This window comes from Heterodontus francisci, chromosome 37, assembly GCF_036365525.1.
Source record: "Heterodontus francisci isolate sHetFra1 chromosome 37, sHetFra1.hap1, whole genome shotgun sequence".
Taxonomy (NCBI): domain Eukaryota; kingdom Metazoa; phylum Chordata; class Chondrichthyes; order Heterodontiformes; family Heterodontidae; genus Heterodontus; species Heterodontus francisci.
In genome coordinates, this window is record NC_090407.1 from 4357274 (window position 1) to 4374056 (window position 16783).

The following is a 16783-nucleotide window of genomic DNA, read 5'->3' on the forward strand; positions in this document are numbered from 1 at the left end:
TTCATTATTAGTTTACAGATTATTTATTCAGGTTCTGTTATTTTTAGCTGATTATAATAACTAATCTCTGCTGACATCTTTATTTGTTCACAGCATTTTGTCAAAGTTTAAGCCTGTTTAATTCAATATTTCATAAACAGCTTTTTTTTTCTTAACTAACAAAGGCTGCTTTGCTAATTATCATTTTAGTAATTAGAGTTGAAATGATGGAAGCTCAAACTTGGGGTGAGGAGGGAGTGGAATATTTGCAATGTGAAATAAAGGATTAATACTGAAAATGTTTAATATTTAATTATTTGCTTTCCACAATTTAGTGTTGCTAGTACTGTGAAGCATGCCCTTTCGATTTGGCTTAGTATCATCATCTTCAGTAACAAGATTACTGCATACTCTGCCTTTGGGACAGCCTTAGTCATCGTTGGAGTGTTTCTGTATAATCGGGCTCGACAATATCAACAAGAGAAAATCCAGGCTTTGGTATCATGCAATAATAATGGGCAGGAAGTTCAGCCTCTGCTGAGTGAGGACCTTTAACAATCTCAAAAGTGAACAGATTTAAAGATTTTTAAAATACCAATTGTGAAAATTATAACTTCCTAAAAGATGGCATTGTATTTTCATAAAGCTTTCGGAAACAACAATGAACAACAACTTGCATTTATATAGCGCCTTTAACGTAGTAAAACATTCTAAGGCACTTCACAGGAGTGTTATCAAACAAAATTTGACACAGAGCCACATAAGGAGATATGAGGGCAGCTTGGTCAAAGGGACAGGTTTTAAAGGTGAGAATTCCTGAGCTTAGGGTCTTGGCAATTGAAGGCATGGGCACTATTGGTGCAGTGATTAAAATCGGGGATGCTCAAGAGAACAGGAGCACAGATATCTTGGAGGGTTATAGGGTTAGAAGAGATTACAGAGATAGGGAGGGGCAAGGCCATAGAGGGGATTTGAAAATGAGCATGAGAATTTTAAAATAGAGGTGTTTCTTCACAAGGAACCACTGTAGGTCAGTGAGCACAGGGTTCAGGATGAACAGGACTTGATGTGAGTTGGAACACAGATAGAGATTTGAATTACCTCAAGTTTATGGAAGTTAGAACTTGGGAGGCCAGCCAGTAGTGCTAGAGGTAACAAAGGTTAGAGGTAACAAAGGCATGGATGAAGATTTCAGTGGCAGAGCCTGGGTTGGGCGATGTTATGGATGTGGAAATAGAGGGTCTTAGTGATGACATGAATATGTGGTCAGAATCTCGTGGTCAAGCATGACACAAGGTAGCGTTCAGCCTCAGACAGCTGCCAAGGATGGAGTTGGTGAGAGAGAACTGTGTGGGACTGCCGAGTCTGTGTCCATTTTATTCAGCTAAAGTTTTCCTTTTCACTTGAGCCAAACTATAACTTTGTGAAACCAAGGAACGTTAACTATTCGTACTGATCTGTGTTTGGTCCAGAAAATGTGTTGTTTATGTTTAAGATACAGTAGTTCATTATTCTCCGTGGGATGTGAGCATCGCTGGCAAGGCCAGCGTTGTTGTCCATCCCTAATTACCCTTGAGAGGTGGTGGTTTGCCCCCTTCTTGAACTGCTACATTCCATGTGGTGTAAGTACACCCACAATGCTGTTAGGAAGGGAGTTTCAGGATTTTGACCCAGTGATATTGAAGGAATGGTGATATAATCCCAAGTCAGGATGGTGTGTGGCTTTGAGATGAACTTACAGGTGGTGGTGTTCCCATGTGTCTGCTGTCCTTGTCCTCCTAGATGGTAGGTGTCGCGAGTTTGGCAAGTTGCTGCAGTGCCTATTGTAGATGGTACACACTGCTGCCACTGTGGTGGATGCGGTGCCGATCAATGGGCTGCTTTGTCCTGGATGGAGTCAAGTGTTGTTGGAGCTGCATTCAATAATCAACCTGTCCAGCTTAATTTCTGAATTTGTTAAATGAAATGAACACTGTAATCAACAATTAAATGGATTGTTTGCTTTTGTTTGAGAACTGTTAATGATTTTATGCATTAATATGCTTTTTCTCACTAACATCAAGCACCCACAATTTGTTTAAAAATGTTAACGATGTGTGTAATCATTGAAGCTACTTCTCAGGGTATACTAATCTGAACTGTTTCTGTCAAATAATTAACTTTCACCAATGAATAGAGAGTTTACAGTATTGTGGCATTTCAAGGATTTGTATTCAAATTTGAGCATAAATTCCGTAATAGCATCTGTGTGCTTTTGGTTTCCAGAACTGAGACTTTTACGTGAAACAGCAATTACTTGTTTACTATGTAAATCTAAACTTAGGGGGAAAAGTTTGCATCTGATGTAATTGTTAACATTTGAATAGTATTTTGTGTGAAAGGCTTTTCCACAGTTGTACTTTCAATTGCACTCTATGTTAAAGATTTTTGTTTTACCCAGGGCAAGTACTATTCTCCAGGCAACAGAACTTTGTCAAGTACTTGCTGCTTCAGACACAAATTGCCCTTATTGACAAAAAAATTACTTGAAGCTGTACTAGTTGAAACACATTCTCTCCTCCCAAATGCACTTTAAGACTAATGTAAACCACTATATTAAAAAGCTAACTTATTTTCCCCCTTGAGAAGGCATTCCTTGCCAACATTGTTTATAATTGTGTTTGACATACTCTGTTTTTAATTCTTTGCTCCATCTAGAGCTGTATTATGGAAAAAACGTGAACGCCAGTGACCTTGATAATTGGAGTCCTATTGATTACTTTGAACTCTGGTTTCAGGTTTATTTGAGTCTCTGTTATTCCCTATTTATAGTGTTGAAGAGCAATCTGTATTATTAATCTTTCACAAAACCAAAATTATCTCGTTAGATTATCCATATGAAATCACCGATGGGAATCATGCTGAGTTCTCAATTTTTAGAATGATGTATGGATAGTGACCAGCTTGGCAAGTGGAGCTGATCTCCATTGTTGCTGAAGTAACACAATTTGTATGGAATCAATTTTAATCTATTAATATGAATGCTGTGCTATATATTGTAAACTTTTTTTCCATTTTGATTAAAAATCATCTGACTTTAATGCTGTTCGTTACAAAATGGTGCCTGTTGAATGTTTTATCATAAACCTGTTTGAGTACCAGGCTAATAGAGTACAGAAAGAACCTGCATTTATATAGCACCTTTCTTGAGCTCAAAATGTCCCAAGGCACTTCACATTCAATTAACTTCTTTTGAAGTGTAGTCCCTGCTATAATATAGAAATTGCAGGCAATTTGCACCATCAGGATCCCACAAATAACAATGAGATAAATGACCAGATAATCTGATTGATTTAGTGATGGAGTGATAAATATTTGCCTGGACACCAGGGAGAATTCCCTGTTCTTCTTTGAATATTGTCATGGGATCATTTATATTCACCTAAGAAGGCATACAGTGCCTCAATTTAATTTCATCCGAAAGACAGCACCTCTGATTTTGCAGCAGTCCCTTGGTATGGCATTGAAGTGTCAGCTTAGATTGTGCTCAAGTCTGGAATGGGACTTGAATCCATGACCTCAGAGGCCAGAGTACTCCCACTGAGCTGAAATAAAATTATCTGGTCTATTTGAGTATCGTTGTTTACATCAAAGATACAACATGGAGCCAGGCCATTTAGCCCAACAAGTCTGTTTCGGCATCTAGCCTCCATGTGAGCAAATAGTTCTAATCCCGTTTACCCTTCCTGCTCCCATATCACCTTTTCCTTCATCCATCTCAGCCACTCTCAAAAGCCTAGACTTGCAGTTAATATTTTTCCAATAGCAATGACTTTCTGCTTGCAATTCCTGAATGCTGCAGTCTGAGCACGTATAGAGTACTGAAATTCCCATGACCGGATTTTAACGCCACCTCAACGAGCCGGATGGTGGCGTAAAATGGAGTGGGAGGCTCCAGGAGGCTTTCCTGACCTGCTCCCACCTCCACCCCCCTTTATGTAGGGCAGGGGGAGAGAGTGGGTAGAAAAATGACATGCCTACCCCAGGCCAATCAAGGCCCTTAAGTGGCCACGTAAGGTCCTTAGCCCACCTCCACACAGATTTTACGCTTGACAAGTGGGCGTCCTGGAGCCGGGAAAAGCAACCTGGGAAAACCAGGCGGCTGCAATCGTCCCGGCGGGTGGGAGGGGCCCTGCTGAAAGGGCACAGGGTGCCCGATGGAGGGCTGCCCCCACTACCCCTAGCACCCAACACCCCCACCCCCCGCCCCCAACCGACCACCTTTGCCTCGCCGGGGCCCAACCAATTACCAACGGCGAGGCAACCAAGATTTACCTTTCCTCCCGGCTCCCTGACATCTTTTCTTGACGCTGGGCTGTAGTCCCTGCAGTGGCCACTGCTCCAGTTGGCACTGCTGGGACTAAGAGCTGCCGGCCCGCTAACTGGCCGGCAGCTCAATGAGGCGTGACAATAGAACAACTAAAGTCTGGGGACCCGTAAAATACGGAACGGATCCCCAGGCGAGGCGGAAGCCAGCTCCCGTCCACCCACTGTAAAGTTCCGGCCCATATATCCTAAAGTCTGATTGTCTGTACAACTGAAGTGTTCTTTTCATGCTGTAACAGAATTCCTTTTTTCTTCCAAAGCTGGAGAAAAATTTTTTTTTTCAGGTAATATCACATTTGGACTATAATCTAGCCCTTAAGTTTTATGTCAGTGTGATGGCCTGTGGCCAACATCTTCCCCCTTTCAGTAACTGATTGCAGTGCAAAGTAACTGATCTTTTCAATGAAAACCTGATAACTTTATAGGATTTTTATCTGACATGAATTATGTTTACTCGAGGAAAATTTAAGAATTTTATTTTGATTTGAAAAGCAAGATTGGACATGCAAAGTATGTCAAAACTTACTCAAGTTCTGACACACCCACAGAACTCAATGCTTAAGAGCCCAACACCTTTAATGCTGCCACATCCTTGGATCCTTTGCTTCCAGTGATTAAAGACCTGACTGCCTGTTCCCGGGGCTCCAGAGCCCCCTATGCTGCCATTCACCACCAACCCCCACCACTCCCCCATCCCTGCCATCCCACTGCTGATTGGATGAACTAAAATAGCCCAAACTGCCTTCCTGATCTTAAAGCTAACACCCCAGAACTGTTGCTAAACTCCATAGCCCTTCTCCTTTTCCACTAAAGTGACAATGACTGCTGAACACAAAATGTTAACCTCCACTATGTAATGTGCAGCCTACCATCTTCTTGAGCTTTGTTTTATTAAAATTGCTTAACTTGAACTTCAGTAGATAAATGAACAATTAATAATGAAGGCCTTTCATTTACAATTTTCACAAAAAAATTGACACTATTTGATATCAAAATGTTGCAAAAATTCCTGAATACCATGTTTTTAAAAAAAGCATTTGATTTATTCAGAAATAACTCAATGGCCCTGATAATATACACTTACATGCCATAACATCCCTATTGTAAAATGGTGTATCCTCTAACTTAGCATGAGCAAAACGATGAGAGAACTGCTACTAATCAAAATGGTACAGCTAGTATGCATATTCTGTAAGTTACATTTTGGTGATACAGTTTAAGAAGCTTAAATTTGTGCCACAGTTCAAAAAAAGCATGAAGAAACAGAAGAAATAAAAGCAAAATACTGCGGATGCTGGAAATCTGAAATAAAAACAGAAAATGCTGGAAATACTCAGCAGATCTGGCAGCATCTATGGAGAGAGAAGCAGAGTTAACATTTCAAGTGTGTGACTGGAGTTCTAATGAAAGGTCACAGACCTGAATAGTTAACTCTGCTTCTGTCTTCACAGATGCTGCCAGACCTGCTGAGTATTTCCAGTATTTTCTGTTTTTCTTGCAGTGTCAAATCAATACCTTTGTTTCTTCAACAATAATGCCTGAAACCAGGGCCATTGATGTAGCTGAAATAAAAACAAGTAGTGCTGGAATTACTCAGCAGGCCTGGCAGCATCTGTGGAGAGAGAAGCAAAGTTAGTGTTTCAGGTCTGTGACCTTTCATCAGAACTGGCAACGGTTAGAAAAGAATTAGGTTTTAAGCAAGTGAAGGGGAGGGGGGTTGTGGAGAGAACAAAGGGGAAGGGTGTTTCATAGTGCAGAGGGAGATTAAATAACAGCTGTCCTGGGACAAAGGCAAAGAGTGTGTTAATGCTTGTGGTGAAACAAAGCATTAGTCCAGAGAGTGCGTTAATAGCAGAATAATGAGCAACTCTGAATACATGAAAAGCAAGCACATTGTTAAAAAATAAAATATTTTAAAAATGGCCAGTCATGCTCTGAAGTTATTGAATTCAATGTTCAGTCTGCAAGGCTGTAGAGTGCCTAATTAAAAGATCAGGTGTTGCTCCTCGAGCGAAGAGAAGCTAGCCACACTTTCCAAGAATGCACTGTATTAAGTGTGTCTGCTATTTACAATTTTTCTTTTCATCTCACCATGTTGAAGGGCTTGAATTGTTTACCGTCAGTGTCATGCAATAGTGTTGTACTCATCGCATTCTCACAAGAATTAGGACCTTTTCCTTGCATGCTTTCATAGTCTTGTGTTTATATTCACTGCCTGTTGCATGCAAGTTATCACACCCATTATTAACTTTAGTTACATGGCTAGATTGGAGAATCTGGGGCTTTCTCCTTGAAGAAGATTAAGGGATTTGATAAGACGTGTTCAAAATCAGAAGGGGTCTGGACAGAGTAGATATGGAGAAACTGTTCCCATTGATGGTAGGATTGAGAATCAGAGAGTACAAATTTAAGGTGAATGCCAAAAGAACCAAGACGATACACTTTTTTATGCAGCGAGTGGTTAGGATCTGGAATGCACTGCCTGAGAGTGTGACTAAGGCAGATTCAGTTATGGCCTTCAAAAGGGATAATTATCTTAAGAGAAAAAATTTGCAGGCCTATGGGGAAAGGGCAGGTGAGTGGGACCAGGTGAGTCGCTCTTGTGGAGAGCCAGCATAGACACAACAGGCCGAATGGCCCCCTTCTGTGCTGTAACCATTCTATGATTATGGGCTTCATGAGAATTATACATTGCTGTATCATGGTAACAAAAAGTAATTTGATCCTTTTTATAGTACAAGACAACTTGTAATAACAGAGAGAGCTACAACAGGTTGTTTGAAAACCTTTGACCTCTCCCTCCCTATGAGGAAAAGTGCTCTAAATCCTAGGACAGGAGCCAATAGAGAATATCACAGATGAGGAATGTAGCACAAAGCAGTTTTGGGTTCACGATAGTGTACTATTTTTCTTTCTTATCCTATTGTATGCTGCATTAGCTGTTTTTTATTTATTTAGAAATACAGCACTGAAATAGGCCCTTCGGCCCACTGAGTCTGTGCTGACCAACAACCACCCATTTATACTAACCCTAACAACAGATGCCCCACTACATTGCTTTCATTGATCTCACCAAAGCCTTTGACCTCGTCAGCAGACGTGGTCTCTTCAGACTACTAGAAAAGATCGGATGTCCACCAAAGCTACTAAGTATCATCACCTCATTCCATGACAATATGAAAGGCACAATTCAACATGGTGGCTCCTCATCAGAGCCCTTTCCTATCCTGAGTGGTGTGAAACAGGGCTGTGTTCTCGCACCCACACTTTTTGGGATTTTCTTCTCCCTGCTGCTTTCACATGCGTTCAAATCCTCTGAAGAAGGAATTTTCCTCCACACAAGATCAGGGGGCAGGTTGTTCAACCTTGCCCGTCTAAGAGCGAAGTCCAAAGTACGGAAAGTCCTCATCAGAGAACTCCTCTTTGCTGACGATGCTGCTTTAACATCTCACACTGAAGAATGCCTGCAGAGTCTCATCGACAGGTTTGCGTCTGCCTGCAATGAATTTGGCCTAACCATCAGCCTCAAGAAAACGAACATCATGGGGCAGGATGTCAGAAATGCTCCATCCATCAATATTGGCGACCACGCTCTGGAAGTGGTTCAAGAGTTCACCTACCTAGGCTCAACTATCACCAGTAACCTGTCTCTAGATGCAGAAATCAACAAGCGCATGGGTAAGGCTTCCACTGCTATGTCCAGACTGGCCAAGAGAGTGTGGGAAAATGGCGCACTGACACGGAACACAAAAGTCCGAGTGTATCAGGCCTGTGTCCTCAGTACCTTGCTCTACGGCAGCGAGGCCTGGACAACGTATGCCAGCCAAGAGCGACGTCTCAATTCATTCCATCTTCGCTGCCTTCGGAGAATACTTGGCATCAGGTGGCAGGACTATATCTCCAACACAGAAGTCCTTGAAGCGGCCAACACCCCCAGCTTATACACACTACTGAGTCAGCGGCGCTTGAGATGGCTTGGCCATGTGAGCCGCATGGAAGATGGCAGGATCCCCAAAGACACATTGTACAGCGAGCTCGCCACTGGTATCAGACCCACCGGCCGTCCATGTCTCCGTTATAAAGACGTCTGCAAACGCGACATGAAATCGTGTGACATTGATCACAAGTCGTGGGAGTCAGTTGCCAGCATTCGCCAGAGCTGGCGGGCAGCCATAAAGACAGGGCTAAATTGTGGCGAGTCGAAGAGACTTAGTAGTTGGCAGGAAAAAAGACAGAGGCGCAAGGGGAGAGCCAACTGTGCAACAGCCCCAACAAACAAATTTCTCTGCAGCACCTGTGGAAGAGCCTGTCACTCCAGAATTGGCCTTTATAGCCACTCCAGGCGCTGCTTCACAAACCACTGACCACCTCCAGGCGCGTATCCATTGTCTCTCGAGATAAGGAGGCCCAAAAGACAGTAATCCCATATTCCCTATCACCTCCCTACACTAGGGGCAATTTACCTATCACCTGCTAGTCTTTGGATGTGGGAGGAAACCGGAGCACCCGGCGAAAACTTGCAAACTCCCCACAGGCAGTACCCAGAATCGAACCCGGGTCCCTGGAGCTGTGAGGCTGCGGTGCTAACCACTGCACCGCCCATATTATTGAGCTGCCCATATTATTGAGCCATACCATGAATCACGTATTGAAAAAAAACTTGCGTCTATATACCGGCTCTCAGCCTCAGGACTTCCCAAAGCGCTTTACAGCCAATGAAGTACTGTTTGAAGGGTGGTCGCTATTACAATGTAGGAAATACGGCAGCCAATTTGTGCACCAGATCCCCAGAGGCAGCAATCTGATAATGAGAAGATAATTCTTTTAGCGGTGTTTACTGAGGGCTAAATTTTGTCCAGGACACCGGGGAGAACTCTTTAATCCGTCCACCTGGTAAAACGCTGTTGAAGCTAGGTCTATTGAAAATTTCACTAGGAAGAAAAGACTTGCATTTATATAGTGCCTTTCACGATCTCAGAATGTCCCAAAGCACTTCACACCAAATGAAGTACTTTTGAAAGTGCAGTCACTGTTGCAAAGTAGAAGACTAACCTGTTGGTTACTGAAACTCCTTACGCAGCAGCTACTGGTGCGAAACCAGGAGAAAAGGATAATCAACCAGAAGGTCCCAACTTTGATAAGGCAAATGCAATAACATTTACAAACGTTACATGATCAGACTATTGTGTAATCAAACCATCGAGTGCCTCCAGTCTCAGCTGGCAACCCTAAATGCATTCCTGCAAAAATTGCACTTTTGTTTACTTCAGCTTTTTCCCCTAATACAACAGATCGAATGTTTGGTGTACCTGCCCTTAAATCATGGCAAGCTAATGTCCCCAAGCATTCCTATTGTAATTACATTTTTCGTCAGTTTATATAAATTTATATAAATGCTAAAGCCATTGGTTTCATTTTTCCAGAAAAACACTGAATACGTAATCCTAACAAAAAATGAGAATTTTATTGGAGCTGTTTTTCAGTTTTACTCTTTTTTTAAAAAGCTTTTTAAAAGCTCTTTGGGAGTTTTGTAGTTTGGAAAGTGTGTTTTTAATAGTGATCTGGCAAAATTGCAATGTTTACAGTGACTGAAAGATTTTTATTAGCCACTTGCAATTGTATTCGTGATTTTATCCAGTTATAATTTTAAGATAAAAACAAGAAATGCTGGAACCATTCAGCAGGTCTGGCAGCATCAGTTGCTGCCTACAACAGTTTTATTCCGTCAAGTGCAAACACCCAAAACTTCCCAACTTGCTACAAACTTCAAGCTGCAATGGAGCAACTCAGCACGCGTGCGCGGGGCGGACACCGCGCCGGAAGTGACGGCTTATAGACGCGACGCCGTGGATGAGGTGCGGGTGTTGGGGGTCTGCGGGAACGAGGTGAGGCCGGTGGTGGAGAGTTTGTACTTGGAGTGATTGAGTTGAAGCCCCCTTTAGCTCCGGATGTTAAATAGAGTGAAGCTGGCGGTATTTCCTCTCTTCCGCACGGAGAGCAGCTCCTGAAAAAGGCGGCGCAGGGTAGTGAGGGCCTCGGGTGAGTGTGCTGCTGGCCTGGCCCGGCCCCTGCCAGACCCCTAACCCGTTACTGGGGACACGAAAGGCCTTGGTTTCTTTGGTCTAAAGTACCAGTTGGTGATATTTGAGGCGCCATAGCATTTGAATCATTGCCTTGTCCACCTGCCATTGGGTGCCAACACTTTCAGCTTTTCAGGAAACCTGGGCCCAAAAGGAATGATATTTTCGCTAAACAAACCCAGTTAGTTTGAAAATGGATGGATACCTTCAATAATTTGAAAGGGCGTATGAAGTTATTCCCCTCAAAATTTTCAGCTGCCCCGTTAAGAAAAGCCATGTTTTCATTCAGAGGCAATCTCTGGGTTGCAGTGGGAAAGGTAGGAGAGCTGGCCTTGGTCAAATCAAACTGAGGTAACTAACAAAAGATCTCGGTTGATGGTTGAATCCCGGTTTCATTTTGAATCGTGCTGTTGCGCCCACTACTTCAGCCTGGGAGGATGCAAGTACTGACTTATTGTAATGTAGTCGTGAATGATCAATGTTTAAAAAGTGTCATGAGACAACTACATTGCATAGAGTTATATGTTCATTTTTTCCATTTGTCTCCCCTCTCCTGAAGGTGCTGACTCTATGGGTCCATAGGTGTTAGCAGTTCTATAGTATCTTACCCAAGTATCCATTCTTCATATGTGAACCCGGACAGGAGTGTTGGTAGGTTATTTAATCATGAAAGGCATCACAGCTGAATCTAAATCTGTTTGGACCTGGTAGAGTCATGTAATGGTGATCAGGAGCAGTAAACCTGGTTTCTTTTTTTCCTTACTGTCTTTGATAATTAAACTCTTGTTCAAGAAGTCCCTTTACTTACTAGTCTTCAAAAACCTGTGATTCATTCATATATTAAAAGTTTATAACTGACAAATCAGTACCACTTCATTTAGTTAATCTTCTTTGGTTGCAAGTGTACCAAATGGCATTACGCCATGCTTCAGAGGATTATATTTATTTATAGCAGAGAACTGGATCTAGTGATTTTATAGTTGGTACCCTAATTACTGTCATTTGTTAAGGTACAAAAATGAGATTGAAAGTTTAACTCCTTTTACCAGATAAGACTATGAAACTTATTTATGATTCGTCATTTTCTTGAGACACAGATGTACTGTTACTTGTTAACGTGCCCAGAGCATGGTTTGGAAACAAAGTCTCATTGCAAAGCTCATGTTATTCTCAACAAATGAATCCTAGGTTAATATCTGTTCTAGTATTGTGTATCGTACTTTATTTGATAAAATGCAACTTCTATCCTTTTGTGGCAGTCGTGGGCAGAAAGGTCACAATAAATTGTTTCCTTTAATAGTCTTTGTTTCCAATGTGCAAATAACACCATTCCTGCATACTGCAAATGATGAAGATTAAAGTTTTCTAGAAAACATTTTCCCATAGCATTATTTGCTAATGATGGACTATTAAGTAAGGAGTCATTCCTCTGATTTCAAACTTGGTACATTTTGTAAATACATTGGCAACGCTTGAGGAATTTTAATACCATTATCTGAAAATTAATTTCCTTGGTCTCTACTAATTAAAATCGGGATAATGCTTAATTATTCTCAAAATACTATGTTACATCCCAAATAAGCATTTTCAGTTTGGTGTGAACTTATTAACCTAGTGTACAACGTAATAAAAGATGCATTAGTTACACTGTAAGCGGCAAATTATAACTAATTGGTACCTTTTGCTTTCAGTGTGCTGTATAAAAACATTCGCAATTCTCTTGGAGCAAGAGTTCATTTGTAAGTCTGAACAGTCACTACAATGAGACTTGTAGCAACATCCATTTTCTCAACATCCTTCTAGTGGTAAAATTACACTTGTGTTTACTGCATAGTGTTTGAATTTAGATCTTGTTCTCTGCTAGAAAACCTTTAACATGCAGCTTTCCTTTAAGTTCTCCATAGATGGGTTGTTGGAAGTACAGTGGAGTCCACGTTTTTCTGTCTCATAACACACTTGTTTGAAATCCCAACTCGTGAATGGATGCCAGTTAATTTTTGGTCTAAAAATGCTGCCATTTTTTATTGTCAATTCCTGCCAACTTTTTAATTTTTACACACATGCTTATGTTCATGTAGGCTTTATTATGTTTTTTTGTCACTTTAGGTTAACTGAATATCAAGGGACAAGGAAAGACACTTGAATGGGAGCTTTTTTCAAACCAAGCATTAATTCTGATCAGTACATTTTATTGACAATTGAGATGACAAGGCTGATCAGGAAATGAGATTACAAATGAGCAGTGACATACCAATCACACAATGTAAAAATAATGGAATTCATTCCAATTTATATATGTATTTGATGTTAAGTTTCTAATATATGCATTTGGATGAAGTTTTGCAGTAATTTTGCTGTGCTGTTTTACAGCATAGCTAGTCGGATACAAATGTTCCTTCTAGATGGTAGAACAATGTTAAGCTCCACAACAATGGCAGTAGCAGTTACTGCAAAAAGTGGTTCTTATTTATTTTCTATTGATTTTGCAGAATATTTCATGTATGTTTTTGAGAATTTCCCATGGGAGAACAGTTACCATTTATTGTCACTTTTTTTAGCTGGCAAATTGGAAGTGACAATAAAAGGACTCCACTGTACTGCAGTAATAAATTCACTGTTGGTATTATCAAATCCAAGATCTATGATAAATGCCTATATCCGTGCAATTATATGTTTGAAATAAGTATAGGCAACTTTTTGAGAAGTGAGCAATACGTTGATGTAAAAATAAAAAACTTCACATGTACCTGCACAAGCTGATTATATAGCAGTGATGTCTCTCACTGTGTGTCTAAATAGTTTGATTTTTGTCTGCCTAAATTCAAATTGCGTCACTATTTTGAAATTATTTTATGGTTAAAATTAGCTTGAGCTGCTATTCAAGTAGGATAAAAGATAATAAAGTGAAGGTGTATGAACACTCTGGAATACTTTTTAAATTTATTTTTATAAATTGGCTTGAAATCTAAGACCCAAAATAATTTGGAAAATCTCATGGGTCAGAAGTCAAAGTTGCAATGACTGGAGTGTTGCTGAGGTGTGTAGTGTAGTTTGCGAAAAAGGTTCTGAACTGAATTTTCTTGAATATCCAACTAAATGGCCAACAACTGGCCTTTAATAAGTCATTTTCAGTCTGCCCAAAACATTGGGAATTGTTCATTTAGCAGGAGGAAAAAATATCTCCTTGCAAGCTAGTAACAGATTGAATTGGTGTTGGTAGCAGATGATGAAATTTAGTAATCGTTTAGTATATTGGTATAAGTTTGACCTGAAATTTATTTTTCTAAGTGTCTTCTGTAGTATGGATGGGGTAAGATTTTGAAAAAAGTGTTTCCAGGACTGTGTGCAATTCAGTAGCAGTTCAGAAGGAAGAAAATGTCTGCATTGCACCTTAAGAAATGGAAGTGGTCTACATATAACATTTTTTAAGTGTTTTTTGAAGTCCAGCATGAGTCGGTTGAGACAGACAGATTGTGTCTCTTCTAACCTAATGACTAGCATGTAACTGATTCTGTTTTAGCTCAGTGTGGTCTGTACCAATGGGAGATGAAAAGGATAACTGGAAAGTAAAAACTCTTGAAGAGATTTTGCAGGAAAAGAAACGACGAAAAGAGCAGGAGGAAAAGGGTGATGTGAAACGTCCAAAAAATGTAAGTAGTAATGCTGTCAGCATTCTGTATCCCTAAGTTAGTCTCTTTTTGTGGTGCTGCTTACTTCAATAACGGTTGCAAAGCTTTATTTGCAGTATTCAGTTACTCCTAATTCAGCCTAAGAACCACATGTCCGAATTCCATTCATGTGTAGCCTCTACTCACAGCCCACCTACTATAGGATGTTGGCAGAGTTGCGATTTAGCCCTGTTTTTCTTTTGCTTTCATGAGCGGCTGCAAGGAAATTGTGCCATTCTTGGACCATTTGAAAGTTCTGTATCCAACTATAGGACCTACGGTTTAATAGCACTATCAGTCCTATAAGTTGTCTTTTTCTCAACTTGGCAACTGCTGAGATTGACATGCTTGAAATCAGAAGCTCACCTGCGTGGGGACTCGGGTGCAGACCCACAATCCGTCACTCCGGTGCAGCATGTTGGATTGTTCCTGGGAGTGGCTCTCGCACAAGAGACTGCTCAGGATTGTAACTATTGACAAAGTTAGTGAATACGCTGACTCAAAGCAAAAAAATAGATTCGTGAGTATACTGATGAAGCTGTATTTCCCTCCATCCTACAGTACTTGTAAATGCTAAAGTCTGTGAAAATGGTATTAAGAGTAGAACATTATCTTAATGAAATTTTTGTTGGGGCAAGATTTCACAACTTCAGAAGTCAACTGATTGAACCTTACTGACAGTTGAATGAATTGGAGAACGCAGCAAGCTGTGATGCTCAGACTGTACCAGTGCTGTAGAGGTGCCCAAAAAATTAAGACTGTTAGCTGAACTCGGGTGCAACTGTAACTTACTGCATTCTCTGTTGCCTCAGGTCATTTTACCTGAACCTGCTTGTATATTTAGCAACAAGACATTTTTGTAGTTGAATACTTCTAGAAGTGTGATATCCAGTGTACAACAACAATTGAGCACCTCCTGAATTGAAGGCATTTGTTTCTATTGATCCATGAGATTTCTGGGTTTGAAAAATGGCAGATGTTCATTGAAGTTGGGTAAAGGCAGGAGTGTTCAGAATCAACCATATGAGTGAATTGTGGTCTTGCAATCTTTTACCACAGCGCATTCAGTTTTGTAGTAAGTAAATTGTAATTGTGAAAAGCATTTAAAGTTGAGTTTTGAACATCACTTTGCACTTGCTAAAATCCCACTTTTGCTACAAGATACTAGGAAAAAAATGTAGATTGGGTGTCCTGTACTTAAAAAAAAAAAAAAAAATATTCTTCTAATGTGATGAGTATAGTGGCAAGCAATTCAAATCCTATTGTGGCAAGTTGTGAAATTGAAATTCAATAAATCTGGTAATTATGTGGGCTACTACCAGAAAGTGACCATGAAAGCTGCCTGATTGTTGTAAAAATCTAACTGGTTCATTAATGCTGTAAAGGGAAGGGAAGCAGCTGTATTTACTTGATCTAGCCTACATGTAACTCCAGCCCCCCACAATGTGATTGACTGACTGACTGACTGACTGCCTTCATGACTACTAGGAATGGGCATAAATGTAGTCTTCCAGCATCGCTCACATCCCAGGAACAAATAATTTTCTCATAATTTCCAACATGTAGTTTGCTTATGTCCTGTGAACAGCATAGCAGTGAGTGGTAATCAGGTTAATTCAGTTCAGAAATCTTTTCATAATCTTGTAACGTATTTTAGTATGTACTACTAGTGTCAATTATGTCACCATTGTGAGCTTGTTCTAAATATTGAATGCTGAAGCTTGAGGCAAACTGTAAAGGTAAACTTCAGACTGCAAATAAACCTGTCATTTAATTACATAAAGCACTGCTTAATTATCCTCTTCCAAGAAAAATGTATTTTTTTCAGTTCATTTTATAGCCCACATTGTGGAGGTGCCCATGCAGAATTCTGGTTAGTTTTTACATTTTTCTGGCAATATATTCTGCCCTTGCTAATCTAAGAATTGGCATACGTATCGGCATGTTTAATTTGTGTGTATGACTCGTACTGATTTGCTTGGTTTCTAAAATCTATACCATCCTTTTGTTTCATTATCCACTGAAAAGGTGCAGATTTTATTCAATTCAATCCCATTTTCTTTTATTGGTTTGACCTAATTAAAGGGCAGGTTGGCAAAAAGAAATAATGGAATATATTTGACCTTATCTGTCAATATTTTTATACCAGTTTTTAACTCTCCTAGTGTAATGGACATGTTTACTTGTCTAGGTGCCATTAAGCAGTATTGGGTCACCAACAAGAATACTTGTTCACAGCCTCTTCCATGTTGTCATGTATGACAGTGCACCCAAGGTTGAGCTGTGGCATCTATGATGTGACACTGTCAATTTTAAAGGTCTGGGCTTTCAATTGCCTGGAAAACTCAATGCTTAAAAAGCATATCTACATCTGGAACACCACTTAGAGGCAAAAGGAGCAAGATAAGTAAAAGATTTCAAATTACATTTTTTACAGGAAAGGATTAGCAAAGATAGATGTTAAATAATGTTTTTAAAATTTCTGTAAAGTAATAAGTACTTCATTATTATGACATTAAAATTTATTTCAGTGTCATAGGCCTTTGAGCTGAAATCGTACAAAACATTGCCATCCAGAGCACAGATTCTCATCTCCTGTGAGATCAAATGGAATTTTTCTCTGAGCTTGAGTTCCTCATTTGTGTCAAACTACTTTCATTTTCAGTATTTCTTATCACTCTAAAATAAAGC

The 16783-nt window shown here is 40.2% G+C and overlaps 2 protein-coding genes across 22 annotated transcripts in view; both read left to right on the top strand.

Annotated features, from left to right (window-relative positions):
* si:ch73-236j9.2 (solute carrier family 35 member E2A) overlaps positions 1–3059 on the top strand; it is a 113767-nt gene extending 110708 nt beyond the window's left edge. For all 7 annotated transcript variants that reach the window (XM_068016870.1, XM_068016869.1, XM_068016867.1 and 4 more), the window contains one exon: positions 315–3059. In XM_068016870.1, the coding sequence (XP_067872971.1) occupies positions 315–534 (220 nt within the window). In that variant the 3' untranslated portion in view covers positions 535–3059. The remainder of the gene's footprint in view (positions 1–314) is intronic.
* Positions 3060–10151: 7092 nt separating this feature from the next.
* Positions 10152–16783, top strand: part of cdk11b (cyclin dependent kinase 11B) — a 40734-nt gene continuing 34102 nt past the window's right edge. For 7 of the 15 annotated variants that reach the window (XM_068016876.1, XM_068016877.1, XM_068016882.1 and 4 more), the window contains exon 1: positions 13945–14074. In XM_068016876.1, the coding sequence (XP_067872977.1) occupies positions 13964–14074 (111 nt within the window). In that variant the 5' untranslated portion in view covers positions 13945–13963. Of the gene's footprint in view, positions 10230–10983; positions 11076–12115; positions 12230–12494; positions 12688–13944; positions 14075–16783 lie in introns of those variants that run through there. The other 8 variants (XM_068016878.1, XM_068016886.1, XM_068016879.1 and 5 more) reach the window with 8 other exon arrangements.